The sequence below is a fragment of the Polyodon spathula genome, chromosome 5, assembly GCF_017654505.1.
Source record: "Polyodon spathula isolate WHYD16114869_AA chromosome 5, ASM1765450v1, whole genome shotgun sequence".
Taxonomy (NCBI): Eukaryota; Metazoa; Chordata; class Actinopteri; order Acipenseriformes; family Polyodontidae; genus Polyodon; species Polyodon spathula.
The window spans coordinates 12,444,111-12,462,097 of record NC_054538.1 but is presented as its reverse complement, the minus strand read 5'-3'; the positions used below and the strand labels follow the sequence as shown (position 1 = coordinate 12,462,097).

Here is a 17,987-nt window from a genome sequence, read left to right as displayed (position 1 = left end):
TAGTCTTCTCCAGCCTAACCAAACTGAACCTTGACTTGAACGACTTGCATCCACATCAAAGAGGTATGATTGTGAGACACCAGGGTTTGGTTCACAAACAGCTTGTGAAACAGTCATGTTTTTCTTTTCTAGGAAAGTAAGTGCTCTTCATTGTTCAAACTCATTAAGTTCCAGCTCATTGTGGTCATTAAGCACTGGAGCTTGAGACTGTTTTCATTGCAGAGGAGGGCAGCAGAGGACAGGAGTGAGGAGATAAAACAGGTTTCATTATTCTCAGTTTTGGATTTTAAACATTTTCCCCAGTGAAGCCTACTCGACAAAGCTAAATCATATTATGTTGTTCACTCACTGGCCTATGAGTCAGTACATGATCTGTATGAAGAGTTTGGGAAAGCTTTGAAGCAACACTTTACTGCAGGAACCTTCACTAATTTACAGTCATATACTCATACACATGTTTAATTACTGAAATGTGTATGTGTATATGATAAGAAATGTATCAGAAGATTCTGGTGTCCATTTAATCTGGACAAATCAATAAAATATATTCCTTGTATGGATGGTTATTCTCTGTAAAGCAGACACTTAAATGACCAGGTGCACAAAAACACATTCCAGATCTGAAGGCACAGAAGCAACACTTTACTGCAGGAACCTTCACTAATTTACAGTCATATACTCATACACATGTTTAATTACTGAAATGTGTATGTGTATATGATAAGAAATGTATCAGAAGATTCTGGTGTCCATTTAATCTGGACAAATCAATAAAATATATTCCTTGTATGGATGGTTATTCTCTGTAAAGCAGACACTTAAATGACCAGGTGCACAAAAACACATTCCAGATCTGAAGGCACAGAAGGAACTCAGATTAATCATCTTGAGAATCTGAAATACCAGCAGGCTTTTTAGATACCAAAAAAATAAATGATTCTGTCAGTGAAAGCAGTGAGGTGAGTGGCCCCAAGAATTACAAATCTATTTGAAAATGGAATATTATAATTTATTATTTCAGATAAATGGAATAAAATGTTTTCACAATAAAATGTTCATTTGGAGCAATTCCATATCATATGTTTAAGGCTCCTGTATCTGTGTCACATCTCCAGTATTTGTTTGAATCACTTAAGCCACAAGTATACATTATTCAGGGGTATACTATACTTAATGTATTAATTTAAACTGAATTGACCTTCATTTTGCATTAGGAGAAGAACGTTTTATGTTACTCCAAACTCTATATCAATTCTCACCAGACAGCGTTTCTTTAGCATCAAGCTCCCATTATTGTTGTGGTTCTAAGGTTTATTTATTTATTTATTTATTTATTTATTTTTAACTGTTTTCTTTAACAGCGCGTCATAGATTTGAATGTATTAGTACAGTACAAGCATAGATTCCCAGCTGACACACGTCAGGCAGTCATGTGATTTTATACAGGAAGGAATGTACAGTCAGTTCTGTACTCAAAAACATAGTCCAGAAATAGATCTGCGCTAAAGCGAAAGCCACTACAGCTATTCTATTTCTTTGTTGTCTTGAATTCTTCACCATGGCTTGGACGAAATACCAACTCCTTCTCGCTGGAATGATGCTCATCACAGGCTCCATTAACACATTATCAGCCAAGTAAGAGACAAAACAATGTAGTGAGAGAAATTCACTTGATGTGCTTCAACATATGCTCGAAATGACAGTGGTTTATTGTCCATTTGTCCAATTGCATTTTCTAGGCGTTACCAGATTCAAATGCACTGTTTTGCATTGTAAAGGTTAATTATGTACAGGTTACCTCAATTAAAAAGGGGTAAGCAAAAAATGTGTATATTATAAGGATGGGCTACAAATTTAACAATCGGTTTACTATACAACGACGACGACGACTACTAGTAATAATAATAATAATAATAATAATAATAATATAATAATAATAATAATAATATAACCACAGTCCTGTGGAACCCCTGTGTCGTCTGGTTTTCATTCCAACTGAGCTGTCAATCGCTTACCTAAACCTATTAATTGAAGTAATATTTTGCTTAATTAGACCTTGTTTTCAGCTCTTAAACTGTTTCAGAGTTCAAGTTCAAAATGTGATAGCTAACTTAAAATCTGCAACTGTTTAAGAGCTGAAAACAAGTAAAAAGCTCTAATTAAACACATTATCACAGTTCAATTAAGGGTCTAATTAAGTGATTGAGAGGTTAGTTCGAATGAACACCAGCCGATATAGGGGGTCCCCAGGAACGGGTTTGAGAAGCCGTGTCTGGGTACACTAAAAGCAGCTCTTGCACGATGTTCATGGAGCACCAAATAATGAACATAGGTTATTGTTGTTTTTACATTGATCTTACTGTGCCTGCAAACTTACGTTATAATGTATTTTATTATTTATGTATTCAATTAATTTGCCTGCCTGCCTGCCTTATTCAAGTAAATAACAAGTGTGCAGTTTAAATTGACTTCCTGGAAACATATTTTAAGACCTCGGGGTGAATTCTGAGTTTTGTAGTTTTTAATGCTCTGTTTGTGTACTGGGTATATTGGAGAATTGGCATTTATGAAACTACATATCCCAGACTGTATTTGCTGTATGAGGGAACACCGTTGTCTCTACAGAAAATGAATATTCGGTTCCGCCAGCTCTCGTGACCTGACAAGTTAATGATGTATCAGCAGTTTAGAAACTAACCTCGAGATACTGACACACTGACTCAGTTTTGATACTCACAAACTGACTCCGTTTTAAAAGTATTGCCGAAGGATTTACATGTAGATTTAGTATGAACCTGTTTTAGTCAATGTCGCGTAACTTGGCTGCGTTCCAAATGCTCCGGTTTTAGTGATTCTACTTTACCTAAGTTTAAAGCAGTGGTGGCTGGCTGCTAAATTCTTGAGGAATACACTTTACTTGAAAGAAATAGTAACTAATTGCTTTTTTTATATGATAAAAAACACAACGTGGTATTTTTAATTGCAAGTTTATTGCAAGCCATGCATGTGTGTATCTAGCACAGACTGCCATTTGAGCTCATATTTTATATGTATGCCTAGAGTGTTTTTCCTGCTCCAGTAATAATAATAATAATAATAATAATAATAATAATAATAATAATAATAATACAGAGATACAGCAGAAAGAATGGTTTGCTGTTTCAGTGTTCTAGACACTTGAAAATGGTCATTCAGTGGTTTCATTCATACATCTGGTTCGTTCCTCTGACTGCAGGAATATCAATAGTTGACAGGAAATAGGCAGTGAATTCAGAAGAGTTTTTAGTTTGTTATGTACAGTGACAGTTTGAAGCAAACAAAGCATTTTGAAGATTAAACATAACACAGAACAAAATTGTCAATCTTCTAAGACATCCTGAGGACACCATTTTATATGTCACACATAAACTTGAATAAGTATGACCTTAGTGCAGTATAGAGATACACTTGTAAAGTTTATCGTAGAATTGCAGGATGCAAAGAGAAATGCAGAGGATTCTGAAAAAGTGCAGATTAAGATTAGAATATCTGAAAATGATCACTTAATTAGAGGACCATTTCTTTAAATATTTTTTCTGGTATGGGAGTAGGCTTCTATCTAATATCTTCTATACCTTAACAGCTATGCAAAAAATGTCATATAAACGTTGATCAGATTCAAAACTTTTTTGATTACTGCTGTCTCATTTAAGTTGAACATTATGCACGGTTACTGAGAAGACTTGCATACATAATGTTTTGTTTGCTTTTAATTATAAAATCACATTCAACAATAAACTTTGTTTAAGCGGGTTGACAGCTGACAAGCACATCATAACCAATGAGGGTTGCAGCTCCAGCTTTTCGGCTGACAAGTCAATTTGATAGGTTGTTTGACTGTATTCTGATTTATACTCGTGAATATGCATTTGACTTCTACTAATGTGATTGGCCAGCTGCGAGGCTCCTTGCAAACAACAGCCCAATGAACTCGACACAACCCTCGACATCACGCACTGTCTGAAATAAACCTTCAAGTATTCCACTTACTTCAGATGCAAAAAGGAATGAAATGTACTTTTATTTGCAGCAAAATAATGTGTAAAAGGACCTAAATAAATAATTAATTATTAGTACAAGCCTCAGGTGCCTCAAAGCTGGCTACGACCTTGAGTACTGTAAAGCCTTTCTGTGAAATATAGCAATATATCCATGGGTGTGTTGGTGGCTTTTGCTTTTATATAGTCTGGACAGGCAAAGCGCTACTTTTATACTACAATAAACTCAAAGCTTCAATAAAGGCATCTGGTTTTGATATCTTGTTTCATGTCTATGGAAAGTAGCCACTCAGCTGACAAGCAGTTTAGCTACAATTGACAGATTTATCAGGCCAAAGTCTAAACAAGCTTGCATGGCTTCCCAAATTGTGGAATCATATTACAGCATGTTTTACATTTAGAGTGCCTTTGAAAAATGAGTCTGAAAAAAGTTACTGTGATAAACAGTTGTTTTGTTACTCAATATATGGTCACACACAGATTTTTTCATACTGTTTGGGCTTCTTAAAAGCCCCCACGCATTGCTACAACTATTTAAATCACATACCTGTAATTTCTGGTTAACATCCTGATAAGTTTTTACACTTCTAAATGGAGTCTTTCTCAAAGGTATTTTCAAGCGGTCTTAGTGCTCTTGGGTTTGAGATCACTTTCTGATTACTGTCGGGAGGTGTACATTGTTTATCTACCTGAATTCCTGAAGAGACACACTCCAGTAAAACTTGTTTTGCCTGGCAGAGTGAGTGCGGAGTGAAGTGGTGGGATGTGCGTGAGCGCTGCTGGCAGGTTTGTCAGTATTTTCTTTTCTTTATACTGTTTTACATTTATTGTTGTAAACTGTTGAACAGTTCTACTGTGCTGAGCTGACGCTCCAAACTTTTCTTTTGGAAGGTTAACCGGCCGACATGGAGTTAAAGTTTTTGCTGAGGGTTTTATCCCTTTGGAGGAATGTTTGCTAGCTATTGGGGATGTAGTTGGCTGTGACAACGTAAAATCAACTTCTTGCTTGACCGGGTCTATTGTAGTTTTTTTAGGTACAGTTGAGCTAGTATCTATGGTTGTAGAAAAGGGGGTTGTTGTCAATAATACTTTTCTCCCAGTAATTCCTTTAGCTGTCCCTGCTAGGAAAATCACCCTCTCTAATGTTTCCCCTCTCCTGAAATATGATGTGATAGAGAGGGAGCTGGCTAGATATGGGCAGCTCATGTCCGGGCTGATGAGAATCCCTTTAGGCTGCAAGTCACCACATCTGAAACATGTAATTTCATTCAGAATGCGGTTGTTTATGATTTTAAAAAACATTGATGAGGATCTTAACATTACGATTAAGTTTAAGGTGGATGGCAGGGATTATGTCATTTATGCAACCTCCAACTCGATGAAGTGTTTCATATGTGGGACTGAAGGTCACATTGTGAAAAACTGTCCCAAGAAAGAGAGTAGGGAGCGGGACGGGAGTAATGGAGACGAGACTGCTGATAAGCAGCATCCAGGACTGGCTGGTGCTGGACTCACTGGCGGATCAGTACCTGCGGGCAGCAGGGAGGGAGAGCAGGCTGGTGATGGTGGGGCAGCTGAACTCCAGACACCACGGATACAGGAGGCAGGCAGTGACGCTGTTGGGGGGCGGAAAGCCAAACCAAAATAGCGAAGCTACAGTGAAAGTAAAACAAATTAATTCTGAGAGTGGTGTGGGCGTGGGGGAAGCAAAGAATGGTATAAACAGTAAAACTAATGACAATGAGAGCGCAGACAGGGAATGGGGGGAGAGGGACCAGACAGAATCAGACGGTGGCAAGTGTATGGGGAGATGTGCAGATAGAAGGGGTAAAGTCTGCGGTGGACATTGAAGTTTTTAGATTACCTGGAAAAAAAGAGCTAATAAAACAGAGGACAGTAACTTGTATAGGTCTTTACATTAAAACTTAAAATGCAGATGTTTCATTTTCTGCATTTTTAAAATCTTTCTTCTTCTTCCCCCTGCTCCTCCTCCTCTGTGGGAGACACCAACAGCTCTGGGAAAGCAGTGTCTTGTCCCGGTTCTCCTCCCCCTGTGCTGCCTCATCTCTCAGGGTTTCCCTGAGCCCTGGTGACAGACAACCCCTCACCTCCCTCAGCACCTTCTCTACCTGCCTCTTGCAGCGCCAGCCTTCCTGCCAATTCGGCTGCAGTGAGCCAGCGAGAAAGCCCCAGTGCCATCAGGAGCCCTAGTCTTGTGATACCCGCCCTCACAAACCTGTCCTGCAGTGCAAGTGACTGGAGGCATTGAGGTAGAGGCCCGCTAAACTGTGTATCATTTAAAACAACTATAAAGGTTTTGATAGGGGCACCATTAATATTTTAAACACCCTTATTTAATTTACAACTATGTATTCCTTTTCATTACCATTGTTAAACCATCTCAATTCCTGTAAATCATGAATAGCAGACGATGATAAAACATGCAAAACAAAATTGTAGCTGTACATTCCTTGAACAAAACTGTTTGCTTTCCTCTCCCTGTAAGGAAGATATAGTCACTACAGTACTGTAAACAAAACTTGTTTCAGAAAATGGGTACATTCTGCCTGGAGACGCATTGTTTTTAAGATTAGCAAATGACAGAAACCACTTAGTGAAAACACCCCTTCACACTGGCATGCTCTACCCGGGTCGTAATGCGGGTTGGCTGAGCGATTTCACACAGCTTTTTGAAGAAGCAGAGTTGACCTAGGTGACAGAAGCAAGGACACAAGGCTGGTACGCAATGCCCTGGAAGCAGCAACGTTCACATGACCACCTTTTCATCTTTTTAAGAGGACTTGCTTGTTACAGTCGCTTTCATCCAAGCTTCTCTGGATTGAATCGTTGACCCAGTTGTTGATTAGAGCAAATATTTCTTCATCGCGTCACGCCATCCCTGCAGAATAAACGGCTTTCAAGTTCCTTGTGGAAATGAAACCTTCGCAGTTTATTTTTTGTCGACCGTCTCAGATGTTTTTTTTTTTTTTTTTTTTATTTTTCTTACTGTTATGATGGATTTCTTTTTTATTCTGGTCAAAATCGTCTTCATAATTAATTGCGCATGCACTGTAAAGCAGCGCTTCAGCAGGAGGCAGGAGGGTTTCAGTTGCTCCTCCAATTAAAACCAGGGATCAGACTACGTCATCTGCCATTGCTAGTATGTGTACCGGAGGCTTGTCTCGTTTGATGAAAAAAACTCTCTGGACCCCTCCAATTAAAACCTGTGTTCAGATGTCTCCTATCAAACAAACTTATAAAACAGCAAATTGGGAACTGGAGGGCAGGTTTCTGCGGTATATACTTATCTTCCATGCAGGAAATCAATTTATACACTTCTGTAGTTTTCTGATTAAGCAACAGAAGACATAAATTTGTGCAAATTGTTTTTGTACACATGAAATGTATACTGTAGAAGTAGGGGCCACAATGTTTTTATGCACAATACTGTGTCTGATTTTGCACACGAACACAGTTATATTGGGTTTTGTTGATATTGTTTGGCATTCAGTTCTACAGGGAGACTGATTTGAATTTTGTATCGTTTGTAAATATGTACCTACTGCCTCAAAAGATCTTCAATAAATTGACTTAAAATTGTCCAAGCATGTTTGAGCTGTGGCCACAGGTATTATTGTAGTAGAGAATGTGAGTCCAGCATGTCTACTTGTGTATTGCAAAACAGGGAATTAATGTGTGCACCTGTGAGGTACAAGCTCTCTTTTGTGACAAAAAAGAGATGCATTGTTTGTTTTTGAACATGTTTGTTCTTGTTCTAAACTATTCCACTCTTATCAGTGATGTCATGGTGGGACACTTAGTCATACAGATCAAGTTCTAATAGTTTCTTCAGACAACATCATTTTTGTTTTTATTGCTATGTATTTGTATCAGTTCCTTATGTATTGTTTTTTGTTTCTTTTTATCTAGATGGGCAGACAACTTCTCTGCGCCAGGATGCAAAGGATCTGCAGAACACTCCTTCTCGCACCCTTTCCTCCAGGTAACCACATGCGGTGCTAATGACATTAACCTGACACCTGACTTGTCTAGGCTTAGGGTTTGGGTTATAAGTGAATCTTAAGGCCGGACTGAAGTAGTCCCTCAGTTGCTTACTGTATAAAGGTATTTGGCAAGGTAAATGCAGTTGAGTGGATACTGTGCATGCTTGGTGAAGTTCTGCATCTACTTGTGAAATTATAACGTAGGTTCCTGTTTAAAAGTACCCAAATTACTTGGTTTTCAACCCCGTGGGAAAGCGTAATGAAAATGGCAATATCCTGGCTATGCTATATGCCATTGTGTGGATGTTTGTTGCGTGAACCCTGTAGTCCTCCAGATCCTCCTTGTAAATGAGATGATGCATCTCCAGGTGTTTTGTCCTGAACAAATAAATAAATTGCATAATTGAGGGATGGTGTTCTAGCATGAGGCAGAAAGAAGGAAGTTGCCATCAAAGGGACTTCAAAATGAAGGAAGCAGTTCCAAAGAGAAACAGGAGAACAGCAAGCAGAAAGAGTACAAGGCACAGACTGGAAATTTAAAAAAAAACTTCCATTGCATTACTGTAGTTTTTTTATGTAGAAATCTACTGTAAATGCCCTTTAGTACATAAAGTTGTCATCATCAGAGCAATGTGGATAAAATTATAATTTTACAATGATTATTAATTAGAAAACGTATTAGAAAATAACTAAAACACACATTCAGATATTATACATTCAGGTATTCTTAAGCTGAGGGAACACAAAGCCACTTTTTCAGGAGCAGGGGCTTGAAACCTGGTCCTGGGGGACTTAGTTTGAGGCAACTTTGCTGTATCAAACCCCAAGTCTCCCTTGAAACCAAGTTCCAAGCGACTAAGTGGCTTTGTGTTCTGTCAGTTTTATAGGTTCAGGTATTGGTCATTGTGAAATTCTATATGGAGTTGAAGACATTATTTAAATTGATACCTAATAAAATAACTTTCAACTAACAACTTCCTGAGCAGAGTTGTAACAGCAAACTGTTTTCTGTGGTCCATGTCATACGGTTCATGCCCAGCCCTAGCATCACTGTCACCTATCTTGTTCCCTGCAGGCGGTGGGCATGTTTCTCGGGGAGCTCAGCTGCCTGGTGCTGTTCCACATTCTCCTCTGTCATGACAGAAGAAGCCCAGAACCGAAGATGAACACGGGCCAGACCTTCAACCCCCTCTTCTTCTTCCCGCCAGCCATGTGCGACATGACAGCAACCTGCATCATGTATGTCGGTATGTTGTTTTATTATTATTATTATTATTATTATTATTATTATTAGAGAAATGGCAATGCTACATAGTACTTTGTGGTGTGCCGCTGCTCCAAAAAGTATAAGAAAGGTTTATGGCCAGGGGTGTCAAACTTGTTTCGTATGGGGGGGCCTGATTCGATACCCTGGCGCTTGGTGAAGGCCAAGTGACAGTTATAAAAACACAAAGATGAACCCAAAACATCACAATTATCGTATTTAACAACAATTATCAAACGTAGCATATTTACATTCCCCTAAATAGCACATATTTTGATTATTTCACTCACTCTTAGAACACATGCAACACAAATTACAGTGTTGCTGTGAATCGGCAACCATGTGGGTGAGACAACAGTGCGTCAGCTGGTTCGAGTTATGACACCAGTGATACAAGAAAAAGGGTTTTAGTTCTGATTGGTAAGTTCTGTAGTGACAAGTGTCCTCATGTCTTAATCCATGAAGAGAAAGGGGGAACAAGAGTGCCGTGTGTTTCAAGAGAAATGGGGAATTTCGGTTTTCTTTGTGGACGTGGAGTGGAAAACCAGCGTGCTTACTGTGTTAGCAACATGTGGCTGTTGTGAAAGAATACAACATTAAAAGACATTATGAAGCCAATCATGGTAAGGAATATGGTAAATATACAGGAAAGTTATATGAAGATACTCTGAATTAACACAGTTATTGAAAAAGCATCAATCAATGTTTACTAAATCTTGTAAAGTAAGTGATGTTGCTGTTATGGTGAGCTATGTGATTGCCCACGAAACAGCTGTTTTTGAAGAAATGCTGCTAAATGCTACTGAAATAGTGTGTCCTGAGAAGCAGCAAACTTTCTCCATCAATCAACAAATCTAAATTTTGATCTCAACTTACTTAACTCTATACTTAAGATATCCTCAGCCCAGTCATTTACTCCAGATGTTGATCCACTGGTTCAAGTCCCAGGTACAGCAGTAGCAGTCACTAATATTCTTTGTCTTCATCTTTTAGTGAGTGTTAAGTAAAAAATTACTTAACTTAAAAATTGTTCCAGTTCATTCAAATTCCGAGGACTTCTCTTGTGCACAGACTTCTTCAACTCATACCAATTGGATTTAGACTGGGACTTTGACTAGGCCATTCCAGAACCTTGATTTGATTCTTCTTTAACCATTCTGAAGTAGATTTTGATGTGTGCTTTGGATCGTTATCGTGTTGGAACGTCCAGTTGCACTTTAAACCAAGTTTTGTAGAGGATGATTGGCCATTAGAGGAAAAACAGCCCCATGAAGGATATTACCACCTCCATGCTTGACAGTAGGTATGGTCTTCTTTTCTTTGTACGCCTCACCAGACTTTCTCCAAACGTAACGACTATCAGCATGGCCAAATAGCTCAATTTTTGTTTCATTACTCCACAAAACCTTTGACCAGAAATCATATCCATCATTCAAATGCCGTTTTGCAAACTTGAAGTGATTGTTCTTGTGACATTTTTCTAAGAGTGGTTTTACCATGCAACACTCGACCTATGGTTGAAATGGAAACCCCAGTCCCACTTGGAGCCAATTCACTTTGAATATCTTTGGCAGTCAATCTCAGATTGTTATTAACCTTCCTCACTTGTTCTTGGTGAAAGAACCTTCTTTCTTCCAGTCTGAGGGAGCGTTGTGACAGTACCATGAGTCTTGTACTTCTTTGTAATAGAAACAATAGTTGCAATTGGGATACACAAATGCTTGGAAATCTTCTTGAATCCATCTCCAGCTTTATCACAATAAATAATTTTCTGCCTAAGGTCTTCAGATAGCTCTACCTTTCCCCATAATGACCTATTGGTAATGACAGCAATCATCGTATGCCTAACCCTGTTATGCTCTTCAAGAATGTTCACCTACAACCCATCATTTTCTAGACTTTTCTAGAATTAAGTTCTGCATTATCATATTGAAATTTCTAGAACCTTGTAGACAATACTATCATAGCATCTAAGGGTATGGATACTTTTTAATTAGCATTTATTGAGTTTTGCAAAAAGATTGCTGAATTAAATAATTGTAGACATCTATTTCTTGTAACTTGTTTTCCTCTTCCACAAAAGCAAAACTTTTGCTACAAATGATTTTTCCTAAAATTATTTGGTTTAGAGAAATTTCTAGAAATTATAAATTTCCATTGGGTTATGTAAACTTTTGACTACAACTATATGTAACTTATTTGATCTACCGTTTTTCCTTTGGCAATGAAAACTGTTATTGAAGCGCTGGTTTTCTGAGCATCACTGGATTTTTGGTGTTTTTGTGGTCTCTCGTGCTTAACACAAACATCATTCTTGCTCCCACTGTCCTGCGTAGTTTACAGAAATTATGCCTTTTTCAACCATTGCTTCGGATTATGTGAGAATAGGTTGTTGCCCAAGAAGCTTGAAAATTCAATATTTTAGTTTTTTTTTTTACCACGAGGACTTATCGCACAATAAGCCATTGTAGATGATCAAGTATGTGAAATTGCCTCGCACACTGAATGCATGCCTGCACAGGGCTCCCCTGGGTCTGAAAGCCTGCTAGGTACAGACGGCGATTGCAGTAACCACAGACAGTACATTACATTTGCAGAAAGTAGTTTGCTGACATAAAGGGGTTTAACAGTAGAGTTTTGAGCACAATACGGGAGAAAATCTGTCCCAGTAGTTGTCCAGGGGAAGTGTCCAAAAAACGTAAGAGACCCAGCAAATAAGGGAGAGTTGACAGGTCTGGTATCCTATTGAATAAATTACGACATCGCTCTGGGGGCTGTATGTTTGACACCCCTGCTTTATATAGACCAGCCTTGAAACCGAAAGAAAATGTAACATGTGAAACCAGGCAATCCTTTAACATGATGCAAGGAAAAGGTAATTCTATAGAAACAATACAGGAATTGATTAAACAGCAGTTTTTGTTTACAGTCTTATTGTTTGTTCATTGGTTTATTTATTTTATTGTAAATTGACAATTATCCTAAATGTAATTTTTTTCAGCTCTCAACATGACCAGTGCCTCAAGTTTCCAGATGCTGCGGGGAGCAGTGATTGTCTTCACTGGGTTGTTGTCCGTGGCGTTCCTGGGACGGAAGCTGATGGTCAGCCAATGGATTGGAATCTTTATCACCATCACTGGTCTGCTGGTGGTCGGCCTGGCAGACTTTGTAAGTGGAGAAAAAGATGAACAACACAAGCTCAGCGAAGTCATTACAGGTACCAGCTTGAGAATGATTCTGGTCATACACTAATGCTAAAATGTCCAAAACAAATGAAAAGATTAACACAATTTTATGGTTAAATTATAATAATACAGGTAATAAAATGTATATAAAATCTGAGTTTGCCAAATTGATTACTAGCTTTGTAAAAAATCAAAACATAAATAAAACCAATAGCTTTATGTAATTAACTGATGAAAAGGTGGAGATTTTTATCGGGAGCCTCCAGTTTGTCTTAATGTAGCATTAATGATTAAATTAATTCTGTGAATAATGTGAATAAGAAGTCAATGAAGTGACAGCCTCTTAACATTGAGCCTGGTTGGAATGTCAACTTTAAGAAAATAAAAAAAAAAAACACCTCAGTGATTTATTAAAAATACAATGTGCACATAAATGAAGAATGAAACAGACCAACTTTTTGTATTATATTGATATTGTTCATCAGTTATATAAGGAGTGTTTTAAAATTTTTCTCATTTGGTATACAGGTGACCTCCTTATTATAATGGCACAGGTCATAGTTGCCGTCCAGATGGTCCTGGAGGAGAAATTTGTTTACAAGCATGACGTCCACCCTCTGCGGGCTGTGGGCACAGAAGGTACAGTCTCCATGAAAAATGTTGTTATAGAGTGTCAGGTACCTGATGTTTGTATTTGACATTTATTCTTTGAACTGTGTATTCTTCAGTTCAGGTCAAGGTGTAAAACATTAGAACAGTAAAAGCAAGAAGCAAATTAGTTTGATTGAACTAAGATTAAAATAAGATTAGCACAGTCTAATAGTTTTAGTTTCAGGTAGGATCAGAGTGGTACAGACAACAGGTTAATGGTTACAATCTGGTGTACCTAATGTCATTTTTAGACATGATAGACACTATGATGCATTATTATTATTATTATTATTATTATTATTATATTATTATTATTATTAAAAAACTGTAGGGATGATGGGCTAACTGTAAAATGACTGTATTGTGTTTAAGAATTAGTGATTTACCAGATACACTGTAACAAAATTAGCTAATAAACGAAGTTATACTAATAAAAGGATTAACCCTTTTCCTCTGTTTTGTCTGTCAGGTTTTTTTGGCTTTGTCACCCTGTCGCTCCTGCTCATCCCCATGTACTACATTCCCGCGGGTCACTTTGGCAACAACCCTCGGCAGGTCCTGGAAGATTCCCTGGATGCTTTCTGTCAGATTGGCAACCAGCCCATGATCGTCCTGGCTCTGCTGGGCAACATCATCAGCATTGCCTTCTTCAACTTTGCCGGGATCAGCGTCACCAAAGAGATCAGTGCAACCACGCGCATGGTGCTGGACAGCCTGCGTACTGTGGTCATCTGGGCAGTGAGCCTGGCTGTGGGCTGGGAGAGGTTCCATGGACTGCAGGTCCTGGGCTTCATTATCTTACTTGTAGGGGCCGCCCTGTACAATGGACTCCACAAACCTGTAATGGAAAAGATCCAATGCTGCACTCGGTTCCTGGGCCAGAGCTCAGATGAAGAAGGGCTCTTGTCAGGAAGCACAGCTTCTGTTAATTAGGATACTTACATTTGGGTGTACATAAATATATTCCTAATTCCCAATTAATTTATATCATTAATTCAACTTTTTTATGGTTAATTTTTATGTTTCGGTGAATATGTTATTTTTTTTTTTTTTAGAAAGAAAATCACGTTACACACTTTACATATCTTTTTATTTTCGCTAAAAACCATTTAAAATTAACCTTCCAGACACATTTTCCATATGTAAATATGCCACGAATCTATCACAATTTTACACATTAGCTAACTCAGGTACCTTTAAGCTTAAATGCTGTAATGCCTGTTGTGAGATTAAAATAGTATTTATAGTGCATGTGCATTGTCTAAATAGCATGCCATGAATACAAAGTTTCATAGTTCACAGATTAAAAACACTATTTGTGAGCTTGTTGATTTAATTACAGACAAGGACTGGCCTAGACTTATCCCCGGCTGCCCAAAGTTTTTAATGCTTAGATCCCTCATAAACATTTACTGTGGTGTACATATACCATGGTAGCAGAAGAGCAAAGGTGTGAAACATGTTTAGAAAAATGAATGTGTTATTAAGCACATTCAATTATGGTACTGTACACCATAGATAATTATGGTACTGAAAGTAAGGTGAAACCATGGATCCAAAAATGACCTGTAATCTTTGTTTTTTAAGTGATACATTATAGCTATGTTTTAGAAGTACCTTTTTTTCCCCCTAAGATGGAGGGCATAAAGATGACCATAAATAAAGTGTTGCATGTAGGTTTACATTTACTGTATGTTTTAGATGAAAGGTAACTGACAAACAGAAAATCCACAACTTACTTGACAACTCTGTAACTCTTACTGTTTTAGCACAGTGAAAATTTTGCGACACTGACATCGATGGCTGCGTGGACCATCTGGGTTGATGACAAGGGTATGCTTTTTCCTCCATGCAGTTTTATTATTGACAAATCTCTAAATAGCCTGATACCTGCTGTATCTGCGTTATATGCTGTCTGTTTAAAAGTGCTACCATCATCTGCTGGTTTGCACACAGCACAGTACCTACAGTTTGGCTCGATGGCTATGGGAAACTGGAATAATGATACATTTTTGGGGTGCATTTGCACCCCTTTCTGCCTTATAATTTTTTCACATACCACAATAACAGCGCCTGCACACTGAAAGAATAGATTGTTGAGAGTTGCAGGATGACTGAGGGAGATGAAGAAACTGTATCTTCTAACAGTATTGATTTAGCTGTACATATGTTTTTTTTAGCCCTATGTAGTCAATTTCCTATCTTAGAATGAGCATCTATCTATGTGTGTATAATACACACAATATAATTACTATATTATTTGCAGCTTATTACCTCCTACAGTATATTATTCAAAAAATGTTACAAGTTGCAAAAAGATAAGTATTTCATATACAAGCCTACCACTAATGTGCAGCCTCTGTTGACTTGTAGAATTGATGCTGAGGCATTCTTTTTCAATTTATTTTTTAAATTCTATGTCAAGGGATGGAGTCTATATTTATTTTTTTGTTATGTCAGCAAGTTCTCTTTCACATTTTTTTGACAAAAAGACTGAAGCTGCTTTTTTATGTGACTTTTAAGCACAGGTTGTTTTTACTAGATTTTGTAAATGTTAAGTTTCCAAGTACAATATAATATTTATTTGTGTAGTTTTATATTTGTTTATATTTCTAAAAAGTTTGTTTATGGCTCATACCCAAAATATTTAATATCAGCGATTATCAGGAAATGCACAATCTTTACGTTATCTACAATGTTCTTTATAATAACTGAAATCCTTTTTATTGTTATTATTATTACCTGTAATATCCTAATATAACAATATACAATTTGGGGGACTATTCAGTTGATCTTAATAGATGTGGATCTAAATACTACTGTCGTTTAAATCATTAATATAGAACCCCCCCCCCCCAAACTTTCAAATGTTTTACAAAGAGAAATACGCCGAGGAGGCTAATATGCCCTGTTAGCTGTGTGGTTTTTATTAGTGGCAGTATTTGTGCCACTGCTTAGATCAACTGAATAACCCTCCTTGGGATCTATTTAAATTATCTAAAAAGTGGCAAATCTTAATAACACCACCCTAAAATGTATAAACATGATGTTCTGCTCTCCTTTATTGTTATACAGTAAAACAGCAGCAGTATTAATACAGAGTTAAAGAGGAACAGTATTTAGATCTGCTGTTTACAACCTAAAAATAGACTCATTTGTGTTTTAATAAAAAATCTAATTTTGACTTAAAGGGAATATCAGGTCACTAGCAACACCTTAATATAAACTCTTACATGTTCAGTATTTCAGGGCTACTCCATATTTAACATGTTTATGTCTAACATAAGTCAACTCAGAGGGCACATACCCCTGCTCTTTTACAAGCTTATTTCTTTCCCAGTGTTCACAACAACAAAAAAGTCAAAGGTATTGTTGCTAATTGATTGTTTAAAAGGCATCTGCTAAGAAATAAATAAATAATAATAATAATAATAATAATAATAATAATAATAATAATAATAATAATAATAATAATAATCTGAAAATGTATTTTATGATTTAAAATAATGGCATAATATGTGCTAAGTCTGTTCTCTATGTTTTTGGGGTTAACTAACATCTTTTAATGAAAACAACTGTAAAACAACTGAAATACTGTACTTTATGGTACATATTGTATGGTAAGTGCTGGGGTAGGTATCTCTACATATTAGTTTCTCATACAAACACAAACGCATTTCATAAAACTATGAATAGTACATGACATAATTTAGTGGGACCAAACTTTTTTTTTGTACAAAAAAAACATCAAGAAACCATTTCAGTGCAACACCACATGTTCTCTTTAGTCACACTGGCCATACATTCCTCATTAACAGGTTTCATCTATTGTAGCTCTGATTTAACTTTCATTTTCATTTCATTTTTGCCTTCAGGGTAATTCTAGGAAATTGAATGTGAAAAAGAAATTGGTGTACATTTAATCCACTACAGCACACATTAAATAAAGGTATTGCATCCTTGCAAAAATAATGATCAGATAAACTTGAACTCACTGACCCTTAAGCATACATACAGTATACAGGTAATCCCTCAACCATCTGGGACCAAGTGGGTGAATTGCACCTTATAATATTATACATCTAGTACTTTTAACAATGTTCATATTTTAATCTACTTTTAATAATTATTTAATTGACTAACTTTTTCTTGTTGAGAACAGAATTCTTTCAATAGGTGTAATGTCTGAGAACTGTCCAGGGTGATGCCATGTTCTTTGTTAAGTGAGGGGTTGATGATAAGTTCCGGGTTGCAGGCTTTATGTATTGCTACAATGTTAAACTCGCACACAATTGGAAAATACTATAATATCGGACATCCCCTCAGAAAAAAGGAATGGGGAACCCTAAGAAACGGAAAAACATCACATCAGACACCAGCCAGTGCTGCCAAATACAAGACAAGTTGAATTACTGTCTCATTTCATGTTAATCTTTGAAAGAGGGTGCCAAATATTAGGCTATTGCTGTATACCATAAACAAATGATAATAATAATAATAATAATAATAATAATAATAATAATAATAATAATAATAATAATAATGCAACTACAAACAAATGACTTTACGTCAAGATACTGCACTAAAACTATTTTGATCAAAAACACAGCTTTGAAACGTTAATAACGATCTGTATTTAAGTGAGGTAAATACACGAGCCTGTTGTGTAACAAAGCTTTTTAATGTATATTTTAGCCTTTTGGTTTAAAAAATGTATTTATCCAGATCGTCTGTCTCAGCTGCGCGTGCACGTGAAGTTAAATAAAGTAAGGAGTCGTTCCGAGGAGACCCACGAAAGCCAAGGCATGCAAAGATTCCACGGGGAGGACGCAGTACATTTTACACC

At 37.1% G+C, this 17,987-nt stretch overlaps 1 protein-coding gene across 2 annotated transcripts; it reads left to right on the top strand.

Moving 5' to 3' along the window:
* The first annotated feature begins 1,442 nt into the window (after positions 1 to 1,442).
* LOC121315569 (solute carrier family 35 member F6-like) lies at positions 1,443 to 16,324 on the top strand. Of its 2 annotated transcripts, XM_041249773.1 has the most exons (7): positions 1,577 to 1,635; positions 6,180 to 6,307; positions 7,968 to 8,040; positions 9,117 to 9,288; positions 12,307 to 12,522; positions 13,019 to 13,129; positions 13,611 to 16,324. In XM_041249773.1, the coding sequence occupies exons 4-7, from the start codon at positions 9,126 to 9,128 to the stop codon at positions 14,072 to 14,074; spliced, it is 954 nt and encodes a 317-aa protein (XP_041105707.1). In that variant the 5' UTR covers positions 1,577 to 1,635; positions 6,180 to 6,307; positions 7,968 to 8,040; positions 9,117 to 9,125; the 3' UTR covers positions 14,075 to 16,324. The 2 variants fall into 2 exon arrangements, with proteins under 2 accessions (XP_041105706.1, XP_041105707.1); XM_041249772.1 differs by lacking the exon at positions 6,180 to 6,307 and having other exon boundaries at positions 1,443 to 1,635.
* The last annotated feature ends 1,663 nt before the right edge of the window (positions 16,325 to 17,987 follow it).